The sequence below is a fragment of the Megascapheus bottae genome, chromosome 13, assembly GCF_031878675.1.
Source record: "Megascapheus bottae isolate mThoBot1 chromosome 13, mThoBot2.hap1, whole genome shotgun sequence".
Taxonomy (NCBI): Eukaryota; Metazoa; Chordata; class Mammalia; order Rodentia; family Geomyidae; genus Megascapheus; species Megascapheus bottae.
The window spans coordinates 40,395,055-40,409,188 of record NC_143521.1 but is presented as its reverse complement, the minus strand read 5'-3'; the positions used below and the strand labels follow the sequence as shown (position 1 = coordinate 40,409,188).

The window sequence follows — 14,134 nt, the reverse complement described above, 5'->3', positions numbered from 1 at the left end:
CAGAATTATCTCTCATTACCACAAAAAGGAAGAGAGAGAGAGACAGAGAGGAAGAAAGAGGTGGGGGAGGGAGGGAGGGAAAAAGGGGGGCGGGGAGGAGGACAGGAGGGAGGGAAGAGAAAGAAAACAAGAAGTGGACATGTGGCTCAAGTGGTAAAGTACTAGCCCTGAGTAAAAGTACTCAGAGACAGTGCCCAGGCCCTGAGTTTAAGCCCCAGGTGTGCACATATGTGCATGCACTCTCGTGCATGTGCAAGCACACACACACACTACAATCAGCTGAAATTGCCTATGAAAGAATGATTTTTGCCTTGAAGCAATAAGCTGCCTTTCTGTGTGCTTTTATCCTTTCTTTCTATTTTACTTGAATAGTAGACCTTTCTGGCTTGCAATCTCCTTGCAAACACTCATTTTCTGGTTCCACTCATCACTTCACCTCCTCTGGACAAGCCATACCCAAGAAGGCCACTAGGGGCAGCAGCTGTGTGTAATGGAGGTGCTAATGTAATGCTCTCTCCTGTAATGTAATGCTCTCTCCTGTAATGCAATGCTCTGTAATGCAGGTGCAACAGCTCTCCCCTGGGGAACTCAGACTGCTCAACTAGAAAATTCCAGGACAAAATGGTATCTCCTGTTCCTAGGGCCAACTCTCAAAAAAAAAAAAAAGAAAATATCTTTTCACACTTGGTTCTAGCTGACCTTCAGAATGCCCTCTAGAACTCATTAGCAGGAAGCCTGAATTCTTTTTTTATGCCAATTTTGATCCCATGAGTATTACATAATCACTTTCTTAATAAACCATTACACAGCTTTACATCTTCTCTCGTCCCTCATGATAGTATCACACACAGTTGCTGTTTTATAAATATAATTTTACTTTAATTATGTGATATTGATAAACCAATGAGGATTCCATGCATCATAGACAAGTGATCTGCCACTAAGTCACATTCCCATTCCCACAAAGCCTAAATTCTTACTCCTGATTCTCTACTAAATGACTGTGTGTTCTTAGGCAAGCTTCTTTCCTCTGGAAACTTGATTTTCCTAACCTACAAAATACAGCTGCTAGAAGATAAATGGCTAAGATCCATTCTGAGTCCAGTAACTCACTGGTAACTATCTATAAATGATCAGCAATTTTAGTACATGGAAATACAGCCCAGACCCAAGATCTCGATAATATCCTCCATTTGGCTCCTGACTCTTGTTCAGGCTCTTCACCATCTGACCAACTGTGCTGAGGCAGGCACTCTTTGGTCTGCTATTCCCTTCAAATTAGTGACTTTGCTTTACTAATACCAAACAGAGACCAAGAAATTGTTTTAGAAAGAGTGAAACAAATCAACCTTATTTACCTGTTACTTTAAATGGACAGTGCATATTTATTTTCCAAAATGGTTAACAAAATACTACTTTAGCTAGGGATCTTTATCCAACATGCGTAACTACTAAAAAAATTAACAAATAAGAGCCCATAAATAAATCTGAGCATTAAAATTAAGTATAAAACAATATATTTCTATAAATATCTATGCAGAGAAAACTTCCTAAAATACAAGACACAAAGAAGCAATGTAGAAAAGAAAAGAAGCAGAGTATGTAAAACTCAACCATGTTGCCAGAAGACATTAGAATGAGAAGCATGAAACAGGCAAAAAGATATAGTCATTTAGCCACAGGCAAATACAACTTCAAACCAATACTAATTAGCTGATAATCTGTAACAATAAACTGAGTATATGCTTGTCAATTTGAGTTAAACATTCAGCTAAGCCAGGCACAGTGGCTCCTAGCTATTCAGGAGGCTGAGATCTGAGAATCACAGTTCAAAGACAGTCCAGGGATTAAAGAATGTGAGACTCTTATCTTGAATTAACCACTAGAAAATAGGAAGTGGGGCTGTGGCTCAAGGGGTAGGGTGTTAGTCTTAAGCTGAAGAACTCAGGGACAACGCCCAGGCCCAGAGTTCCAGCCCCATAAGAGACCAAAAAAAAAAAAACCCAAAAAACCAAAATACTCAGCTAAGTAACAGTAATCCATGTGTAAAATAGAGAAAGATACTAAAATGGTTATAATGCAGGTAGGTGTGTGTTATGCAGACTGCAGAGATGACAGTGGAGGCATGGTTAATCCACCTTTTTTTTTTTTTTGTCGGTCATGGGGCTTGAACTCAGCCTGGGCATTGTCCCTGAACTGTTCAGGTCAAGACTACCACCCTAACCTTGAGCCAAGCCCCACTTCCCTGTTTTCTAGAGGTTAATTGGAGGTAAGAGTCTCAGGTCTTTTTGTACCCAGGCTGGCACTGAACCCTGATCCTCTGAGTAGCTAAGATTACAGGTGTGAAACCTCCGCCTGGCCAGTTAATCCACTGTTAATAAGCAATCCTTGGGGAAACCATTGGCAAATCTCAAAAAGACAGAAAACATAGTAAATAAAGGCTAGAGGCATGGTCAAGTGGTGGAACACTTGACATAAACAAGCAGGCTTGGTGAGGACAAGGCCCCAATTTCAAATCCCAGTATTAACAAAAGCACAAAAGCACTTCACTTTGTTGGGGATGGGGGGTGGTCCATGTCTATAATCCTAGCTACTCAGGAAGCTGAGATACAAGAATCTGACTACAGAGCAGAGCAATTTCAGAGACACTTAACTTAAAGTAACAAACAAAAAGAAGGAAGTGGAGAAAGAGCTTTAGGGTACACCACTGGAAAAGCTGAGCAAGAGCGTGAGGCCCTGAGTTTAAGGCCCAATACCAATACAAGAGCACAGAACCTAGAAATTTTTTTCTCTTATCAATAATCCTGTCCCATTTAATAAAATATTCAAAGCAATCCATTGTTTTATTGAATACCTTATTTAATTCTTCTTTAGTTAGTGATGCCAATAGGGTCTTCCTAAATTTCCCTTCTTTGTATTTCTGAGTAATAAAGGCTTTCCTCTTTTCTACTGGTGATTCCATGTTTAATTCTTCCTCCTTTTGAAGGTTACCAGCCCAAAAGTCATTTGCTCTTTTGTTTCCAATGACAATAAAAAGCTGAAATGTTAAAAAAAAATACATAAAGGTATCAGTTGATAAAATGTATTTGAATCTGAAAAGAACTTCCTATTGTAAATTTAATACATAACTCAGTATAAAATGTAAGAGAAGCCAAAAATATCTGAACCCTTTCCAGCAGAGGAAGTATGGAAGCAGATATGATTTCTATTTTTAATACCGCCTCACTACTCTAAATAATGGTAAAACATTAGCCTGCAATGAAATTGCCAGCCACACAAATTGCAGCAAAAGCAGTTGCATGCTTTAAAACCCATATTTAGACAGATTCCTTTGGAATGGTTGAGAAGGTGGCTACTGCTGTCTAGAGAGAGCAGAAAATGGAGATAAAGGGAGCAGGTTAGACTCAGTAATGACAGAGCCTCGCCTGAATAAAGACTATACATTTTGCCCAACGTTCTCATTCACTTTTCTAATCTTTTTTTTTATTATTGTTGTTGGGATATGGAGGGCTTAGTTACATTCAGCAGATAGTAGGGGTATTACTTCTCGCATATTGATACTTCTTCTTTTTGTCCCCATTTCCCTCCCCTCATCCTCTCCCACTTATCTTGTTTTCCTCCTTCCCTATTTCAAATAAACAAATAAATGTATATACAATATACCAGGTAACAAAGTCAGATATAGTAACCACATGAGATTAATCATAAGGGCAAAAAAAGAGAAGAGAAATAACATAGTACATTAAAAACAACAATCACACAAGATAAACCTCTTGTTTCCATATCCTGGAGTTCCTTTCATTTAGTCTTCCTAATCTAACTTTCCATGTTAAAAAGAGAGTTTGGTACTTTTACAAAACCTGCCATTTTTAAAATACCTATCTCATTCAGAAAGCTTTCTGGAAGGTCCCTACAATAAAACAAGCTAGAAGCCATTTTCACACTGTGGTGAGAATTTTACTAAGGAACCTCTAGGAAATTCATGCTCCACACTGCACCACCACTAAGTTGAACAATACCTCAATGAGTTCATTGCTCCAGATGCTGGCATCCATTTTCAGACTTCTAACCTTGGAATCTTTTGGTCCCAAAGATCTATGTTGTCCTGCAGTCAAAAAAAAGTTTCATTTCTATTTTAATTTGTAGGTGAATTTACACTAAATTTTTAAAACATGTACGAGCATGTGCAAATGGGTTTTTCTGTATATTCCAACTTAAAACCTATTGTCTCAATTGCTAATATGAAGAACAGTTATCGATTCAGAAATCATAATTTCCATACCAGTTGTCAGCTTCAACACCACCCTGCATTAGAATGAAATTGTTCTTCTAAAAGAATATATAGTGTATATATAACATATATATTACATATGTATATGAAAGCTATGCACTAATGACTCACACCTGTAATTATAGCTACTCTGAAGACTGAGAGCTTAAAGTCAACCTGGACCGAAAAATCCAAGACATGCATATCTCCAATTAACCAGCCAAAAGCTGAAGGTGGAAGTATGGTTCAAGTGGCAGAGTGCCAACCTTGACTGAAAGATCCAAGCAAGAGCATGAGGATCCGAATTCAGGCCTCAATATCAACATCAAAAAAGAAAGTATGTATATATATACATATGTATGTAGGACGCATGTGCCTGTGCATACATATCCTATTGCTATTTGGCAAATAGCTAAAAAAAATCACCAGCATCCTTTAACAATAGTTCTGTATAAACTGCATGTATGAGAATACAGATAATTCTTTACTATTTAAATAGTTTCTACAACTCTACAGATACTTAGAAAACTGGGGTATTGGATTCTGTTATATCTGAAGAGTAAGAATATGACATCCTATTACAGTCACTTCAATTAACCTATATAAAACAGCTGTCAGTCCTTCCTACCTAGTACCCTAGCAGAATCAGAGACCAGGGTGAGAAGAAAAGTTATTCATCATTCCTGATGGAATAGATCTTCTGCCCTACAAATGAAATTCATTCCTGCTTCTACTTAAGCAGGTGGTTCTTTTTTTTTCCTTCTGGACAGTGCTAAATCTTCAGTGCACAAAGTTCTAGACTTTCCAGACAGAAATTTGCATTGTTTTTCATTAGTAAAGGCTATAGGAAGACAACAATGACAATGCAAAAACTAAGCAGGAAGAACAGAAAGAGACTGCTAGATTATAGTAGGCAATAAAGGGAAATATCTGAGTTCAGGCTGCAGGACGAGAGGAAATATACAGAACATATATAAAGATGCTGAGAATGGATGGGACATGGTAGGTTTTAAGTAAAGGAGTCAAAAGAATCTCTTAAGAGTACAGGGTAGACTGTGCACCTTCTGATCAAATAAACCTGAAAATACATGGTATTGTACCCAGGACTGGAGACAGTAATGACATGATGCTATTGAGGCATTTTTGGCAAGTAGTGGGTCCTGGTATGAAATAAATAGGTTTGGTATTCAATGGAGTAAGAATCATCTGGCTAAGGAATGACAGCTGGAGTCAAGTGATAAATACCATCACTCAAGAACAGCACAGTGAAAGAGTTGAGGATGCAGGTCCTTCCTGAGAATCAAGAGGAGAAACAGCATAACCAAGTATAACCAGTACGTGTGAGAGCACATTGAAGGAATAGTACCCTGAAAACTGAGGAAGGGCAGGCTTCAGGAAGACATAGAGCATCTCAAAGATCTCAAGGGTCACAGAGAAGAGAAAGAGAGTGAACAAAAGATAGGAATGGACCACATAAAAACTGAGACATAAAGTGCACTGGTAAACATGGTAGAAATATTTTTAATGGAATACAGAGGACTGGCTAATCCCAGAATCCTGAAGAAAGCAAAGAAATTAAAAGAATGTAGAAATCTGGTGCATTCTAAAGAGCACTCATAAAAACTGGTCTCTGACAGGAAAAGTGGTATGTAGACACACATGGAAAGGTTTTATGGCTTTTCCCCTATCTTTTAATTCATTTTAATTTTCATTCCCTTTAAGAAATGGCACAAAGGCATCTCAATACAAGTCAACTTATGAGCACAATGGATCAGTGTCATACCTTCTATCATTTTCCAGGCTCCCCCTCCCTGTCTGTCACCTGTGACCCAGTTTCATTTTCACATATGTACACTGAATATTATGACTATATTCATCTACCCTGAGAATGGAAATCTTGAAAACAGCTTGATGGCCTTAGAAAGACAGAAATTGTAAGGACAGGTTCAGTTAAGGTGGAATTAAGGTTCCCAAGGAGGGAAGAAGGAAACGCAGCTAGGCTGAATACCTGGGGCAATGAAAGGTTATCGCTTTTGAAGGCTCTGGAGTGGAGCAGAAGGTGAAGAGCAATACAAAGTAAAGGATGAACAGATGATGGTTACTTCTCTACAACTGTTGATAATCAGCTGGTCAGGAAACTTATACTAGTAGGATCAGTGACAAATGTGAAAGAACAGAGCCCTAGAGGAATCTAGGCTACTGTGGTGGCTATATTGCTCATTGCCTTTGCTGTATCTAAGCCAGGAGTTCCTCTCCTCTATTCTGCCATTCAACCTTGCAATCAACGCCAATCCTGCAATTGTCATTCTCTACTGTAGCTATAATGTATACCTTTCTAGAGGTAGTATCATATTTTATATACCATTTTAATGCCCATAGATCAGCACTGTAAACTCTGTGTGAGTGTGTGTGTGTGTTTGGGTGTGTATTATGTGTATCATGTTTGTGTGTTAACTAGAGGAAGTAGAGAGGCTCTCCTGGAAAAACAGTAAAGTTGTGGCTAACAACTTTTTCTAAGATTTTTACAATAACTATTAGAAATCATTCTCCCCTTTCATATCATTAAAACTCTGAGCTCCAAAATACAATTAAAAACCCAGGCAGGTCAGGTATATAAATCACAATAGGAAAATCAGTTATTGTGCTGGTTTTATTGTCTTAAGTATCGATGCTTTTGTGAAATGTTTCTACATAAAATGTGTATCATCAGAGAAACTAAATTCACTCTGCAAAGTTTGGAGCTCAGAAGAACCTTCATATGCAAAACATGACCAAAAAAAGTGACGGGGTTAATGTGCCAATCTTCATACAAAGATGCAAGCTTGATCAAAAAATGTCAACATGGTGTTTGGAAAATCTATACAAGAGCCAGAAGACACAAAATACATTTACATGCCTAAAAACTGATTTTTTTACATGTGAGTCCCGCATATGAGAAGCTGAGAATTATTATTTCCAAATTCGTTCTGAATGTAATCAGAATTCTATGGTTTTTCTTTTCACACCCATTAGTTAGGACACATTATATACGACCACAGAGAGCAGTCCAAGCCAACTCACCACACACAGTGATGAGCGTAACTTATCCCTAATTACCTGCGCACTTCTTGCAGATGACAACACAGAGATTGATAGAGGCCCAGTCAGGATCTGGGGCTTTACAATCTGCACAGCTCCTGTTGGACTCATTGAACCAAATCTTCTCAGCTACTTCGTAATCAGAGAGAGTTTCGGCTATTGATTGCTGCACAGCTTCAATCCAGTCTTGTTTCTCTTTTTCGGACTCGGCTGTAAAGCTGGAACAATTAACGTTTCTGCATTATCGATCTCTCTTATGAAGGCCAATTAAGCAGTATGTTCCAGTTTGCATATTCATTTCACTCACAAATTAAACAGCAGCTGAAAATTATGCCTGCCAGGCAGTTCTGGACTGTCTTTTCTGTTAAAATCATCTAATTTAACAAATGGTTTTCTTTTAAACTGTCCATAGTGCTTATGACTCTGTTTACATCTCTTGAACCAAAATTCACATATACCTTTTTTTCTGACCAAGATATAAAATATTGCCTTGTTGGGTCAGAATTTTTTTTTAAAAGAGGCTAGATTTCTTGTGCAATCATTTGTATAATAATCAATAGAAGTCTGGCAACAGTTTCAGAACTATTGAAATATTTTGCCAGCCAAGAATGCTGTTACAGTCTGAAACTAAAATTACCCAAACACCCACCAGAAATGGTGATTTTTTTCAGATTTAAAAATAGATTTTTTTTCTTAATTGGAAGAATGTCCAGATGGCTTTAAGAGAGTGAGAAACCAGAGAAAGTTTTAAGTGGTTTCTATTCTAAAAGATTCTAACTCATTTTCAGCCACATTTGCCTCGTCTGACTCTTAGTATTTATTATGTGTTTGGATGAAGAGATGAAATATTAAACAGCAGTCCATTCCTTACAGAGGCATGTACCGATGATCTAGCCATGGTATGAGCTCCATCCACTGCCATGCCCAACAAAATAATTCCTCACCTTAAAACTTTGTTCTGAAATTTAAAATATAATGACAATAACCCAAATAACCCACAAAAAAAGGAATGGCCCACACTATTATATTTTCTGAAGTACTTTATAAATTCACTAAAGAACTCATGACAGGAACTCTGGACAGGAAGCTTCATGAGAGACTCTTATCTCCAATTGACTAGCAAAAAAGCCCCAAGTGCAGCAGTGGAATTATGGCTCCAGAGCACTAACTTGAGAGAAAAATAAAACAAAACAAAGCAACAACTGAATAAAACCTAAGTATCAACAATTAGTTTCTGACACACACACACACACACACACACACACACACACACACACACACAAATGTTTGAAATGAGCTTACCTGAAACTCCGATAGGGAGTAATTATTTCAAAAGATTGTTTCACAGTTTTGTCTACTTGCTTTACATTGGCAACATTCATAGGAATTATAGTAATACCAAGTCCACTCTTAAAATCCTAGATTGGAAAAAAAACATTTTTAAAATGTTAGGAAACAAACAATATCACTGAAATTTGAAAAGATTTTTTTGGAGATTTTACTAAACATATCTATATGGAATTAAACAAATCCAATTTATAAATGGATCGAGATTGGTTTGTCTAAAAATTCATTTCCAGTACAAAGCATGTCAGATTCTAAAGTTGACAATTGAAGTACTAAGAAATATGGGTTTCTCGTTCCTTGAAGGTAAGTCAATTAGATAAAAGATAATGATACAGACTTGGATTTAAACAGCAGACATTATATTCATCTTTATCAGTTCAGCAAAGTAAGTAAAAATTAAAAGTCCAAGATGTGCCATGCATTTTCCCAGAGGGAAAGACTGATAATGTGAAATCAGCATAATTTCAACTTAGATGAAAAGATACATATTGATATTGAGTCTCAAAGGGACTGTTACCAACAAAGTTGTATTTGGTGAAAAGGAACAAAAGTTGGATTGCTTTACTATACTGAATTACTTCTACTGCATTTACTCTGAGAGGTATTACTTATTTTGTGAAGAATACACAGTTTCAACTCATTTCCAATACTTTATTGCTGTTCTTTTCTTTCAGGTGGTCTTCTAAGAAACTCCTCTACAGCTACATTGGTATGAAAACTATAATTTGTTCAACAGCTATGGCTACTGATTTTACCTTATCTTGTGAACATTAAAATCTATTCAGAAGGCTATAAAAGAGGCTTCATCTTAAAACACTGTTTGCATAAGCCTGGAGGTGGTGGCTTTTCCCTGTAATCCTAGCCACTCAGGAAGCTAGGATATGAGGATCAGGCAGACAATGCCTCTAGATACTTATCTCTGATAAACCAGGGGAAAGCCAGAACTGGAAATGAGACAAGAAAGAGAAAGAGGCCTTGAGTTAAAGCCCTAGCTCCAGCGCACACACACACACACACGCGCGCGCGCACACACACACACACACACACACACACACACACACACACCTGCAATATACCATTAGCTCATATGTGTTTTGAAATAGACTTACCAAATCAGTAATCTCAACACTTCACAAAATATAAACTGTACTTACCAAAAGGAATTAATTTTATAGATTTGCATTAGATGTATTCTAACCTCCCAAATTAAATTATCATGGGGTTAAAACCCACACCCACCACTGAAGAGTAAATACAAAAAGAATTAGCCCATTTTCTATGAGGACATTTAGTAAAGAATATTTAGAAAGCAGCTCTTATGCACCTATCACATAAGTGATAAGCTAAAGTACTGTTTACCCATCTCTCTTACAGCTAAGAGTGGCCATATGTCCTGATTTTGATCAATACAATCAATACAAATAACTGTAGTGAGCATGAGGTGGGGCAGAAACCTCTTAAAAGAAAGCCTTCCACTCTTTGATTTTTCATCTTTACAGGTATATGATATTTAGAAATACAGAAGTCATTTCATAACATTAGCATCTTGAGAAAAGAAACCCAAGGAAAAATTCTTGTGTCCTAATTGAAAATGCCAGGGTGTACAAAAAATAGAATAGGGAGAGACACTAGTTAAACAAAATCCCTATCTTTCAAGCATCCCTTAGGAATGTGTGCTTAATCCTAATGCATTGGTTGACAAAAGAGTTTTACAAGGAATTTCCCCACCTGGGTATCTAGGAGTATTCAGAGTTTCCATTCACAAGTTGAGAAAGACTACCCCTTACTACTATTCTTATTATTGCTCAATATACAGATTTGTTTACTTGTAATAAGAAAATGAATATTACATTTTTTTCTGCTGAAAGAACAAGTGGCTGATTTCACTAGGGAAAAAAAAGACAGAATTTAAGAATAAGAAGCAAGATAGCAGACAAATACTGAGTTAGAGGAAATAATTAGAAAAGGAGAAGTACAGATGGACTTAATAGAGTGATCTCTCTAAATGTAACACAGTATCTGATATACCTAGAGGGGATGGGAAATCAAGTTTTCCAATGAGCCACATTTTAGTAATTACAGTATATCATCACAGAGTCATACTAGTTAAATTAAAAGAAATTACAAATTTTTACTTATCCATACCATTGTTCCTGACTGGATAACTCAATTTTTGGATAAATTCACAATGTCTGTGGACTCAGAATTCAAACCTTTTTGTAAAAGGGAAGTCTGAGGAGTAACAAAAAAATGAGTTATTTTTAAAACAGCTTCCTGGTGGCTCACATTGATAAAGGGATCATCTTCTCTTGAATAAAATAGTGTATTTGAGCTGAATGTCCTTTTTACACTTTTCTATAATGAGCCTTTTCACAAGAGCTGGATATCAAGCCATTCCAGATTATATTCCAGTGGGGGCCTGACCTTCATGTACTGTATGTTACTAAGGGCAGAGGCATATAATACTTTGACCATGAGAGTAGCAGATGGTAAAAATGACAACCTATGATGAAAACTGATGAGTGTCATCAAGAGAGTCTCTCATCTCTAACAACAAGGTATCAAATGTCTACATCTAAAGTAATAATGTCTGGGGAAATGAAGGTCTACTCAACACTCCAAATTCCTCCTAAGTAAGGTCAATGTGATTTTGTGGCCAGGAAAGTTGTAACCAATTTATCAGTTGCTTTCCACAGTCATATGGTTCTGAATAATTACAGTAACCACATGGTTCACCAACACAAATTGAATGTAAAATATACATCAGAGTAATAAAATAGATGTCAATGCACAAGAGAGCTATTAAATAGGAAAAATCTGCATTTTTCTACTAAAATATTTCTGTAAGAATTGGCCATGTTTTTAAAGATAATTTAGAACATATTCAGCCTACATTCTTACTGAAATTATCTAGTGCCATCTCCAGCTCTGAGATTTGATTCCATGAACACAAGAATACAGCCTAAGAATCTTCAATTCAGAAAAACAAAAATACAACTCAAGTGGCTCATGTGCATCTTGTGCTGACAGATACTGAACCAGACAGCAAAACTAGTTTTAGAATTTAGACAGGATGAGTCTGGAATAAACAGTTCTCCCTGCTTCCTGTGGGGTAAAAAATACAAGCATCCAGTAGAATTTCTATATGAAGCCCTGAAGACTACTGCTTAAATGTAATCAAGTCCAGAACAAACTAGGCTATCAGGATGCTAACTATCCTAGATTACCAAACCCTATCCCCAGGTGCAGAAGCTTTAAAACCATCCTCATTAGACTCCATAATTGTTTTAAAGATCTATTTGTGTGGTAGTCTACACAAACACTTATAAACTGTCACTTTTTTCTGAATAATTGTGTGAAGTAAGCAGAACAGATATTACCATTTTAAATGAGAAAATTAGCCCCCCAAAAGCAGCATTTATTGCTTAATGAGCACCTAGAAAATGCTAGAAGTTCTACATAAAAGTTTAAAATAAATCTGCAATACGTACAATGAAAGAAATTGTCTAATTTTACGAGTAGCACTGAACGCAACACACCCAAAATTTAAAAAAAAGAAGCCTTCACCAAAGGATGTTTTACTACTCAGACCAAAACTCAGAATAGTTTAAAAATAGGTGCATCCCATTTGCTTTTGGTCACTGTTCACAATATAGAGATAATAGAAATATCTGCCACAGCACTTTGATAAATAATAAGTTAGTACAGTAAAAATGCCTGGCACACAGTGAAGGCCCATCGATGAGATTATTGTAACTGATACTGTTTTTCTTACCTTTTGAAGATGTAGTCAACTGAACATACTATCTATCACAAGATAATCATAAAAAAATACATGAACAAAAGTAACTACTGATGCTCTTTTTTAAAAGTCAGCATGAAATGTGAATGTCAAATGTTCAGGAAAGTTACAAATAAATTACACCAGTAGTTACAGTTGTATTGTGAGCTCTAGGCTCACTCTGAAAAATAAGCAAGGTTGAACTCAACTCTCAACCTTTTAAGTGCTATTAAATGGAATTTTTTAAAGTAGCATATACATTCAATAGTAGGATTGTGTCATTCTAAAAAGTGTAAAGAGCTAAAGAGATTGCAGTATAAAGCAGTATTTTACATTTAATTTTCTGAGTCATAATGTAGGATTCACAAAAAGCATTAATCTCAAAACTAGCAACAGCCCCCAGACATGGCTTGGCCGGTCTGGCCACTGTAACCACATTGATGCTCAAGTGGGCACTGAAAGCCAGACCTGGGAGAATCACAGCTGAGCCACTTCCTAGCTACCTGACTACTGACAGGTTATTCGTTTATCCAGACTTCAATCTCCTGGACGAAAGATAGTAACACCACATCTAAGATTACCCTGTTATAAAACTTAAATGGAGTAATACAGGTCTTGAAGACAAGTATTTCATTTACAGGCTGTATATTTGGAATTCATCATCAATGGAAATATTTCCATTTCATTTATAATCACAGAATATGGGATTATAATCATCAATATCCTATCCCCAGTAGGTCCATACACTGAAGATTCGGATAGAAATCCTAGTAAATATTTACTAAGTACTAAAATCACTTATTAATAGGGTTCATCTAACAGAACATGAATAAACCTACATTTGAAAACTACATAGTTGAAAGAGCAAAAGGAAAACTTAAGACTTCTAAATAGAAAAATTAAAGGAGTTTGTTAACCCCCAAATCTGCTGAAATTTCAAACTTATTTTTGGAAATACTGGATACTAGGTTTTTCTGCCAGGAATTTAAGAACTCAGTGCTTCAACATTTGTTGAAAACAGATGTGGCATTGTATGACATTGGCACCGTGTTCCTGGGAAACACCAGATGCAGAGCTTGGCCAGATACAGAACCCAGAGAGTGTGAGGCCACCACCTACATCCTGCAGCTTCATTCTGTGCCACACAACCCACAGCCCTATGGGGCCTATTTAAATTCTATTAGAGTTGCTTTCCCATGCCAGAACACCAGGGTATGTTATGCTGGGGGAATGGGGGGAGAGGGGTTGTGAGGGGATGACTCTCTTGTTATACCCTGATTTGGGAATGCTCAATCAAGTGAGTTTATGTAGTTAAAACCTCAATGCCACAATTATCATCAAATGGATACCCAAACCCACCAAGCAAAGACATCTGGTGGAGATGAATTCACTAATACTAACAAGATATTTTTAAAACTCATCAGGAAAAGATGGGAGACAGGCTGTCAGGGAAGCATAACAAATAGAAACTGAAACAATTTGCTTAAACTTACCTCATATCTGTATGTAGAAATTTCAACCTACAGAGATACCATGTATATAACTATAACTACATATTTATATAGATATGTATATATTTCAAAGTATGTTCATATTTGATTATCTCACTTAAATTTTTAAAAATGCAAGCTTATATACTGCATCTATATCAAAATGAG

At 36.7% G+C, this 14,134-nt stretch overlaps 1 protein-coding gene across 1 annotated transcript in view; it reads right to left on the bottom strand.

Moving 5' to 3' along the window:
* The window catches only part of Arap2 (ArfGAP with RhoGAP domain, ankyrin repeat and PH domain 2), a 154,563-nt gene that overhangs the window by 79,127 nt on the left and 61,302 nt on the right, over positions 1-14,134 (bottom strand). Inside the window, 4 exon segments of the mRNA XM_090343730.1 lie at positions 2,855-3,037; positions 4,020-4,105; positions 7,367-7,566; positions 8,651-8,766. Coding sequence (XP_090199856.1) covers positions 2,855-3,037; positions 4,020-4,105; positions 7,367-7,566; positions 8,651-8,766 — 585 coding nt within the window.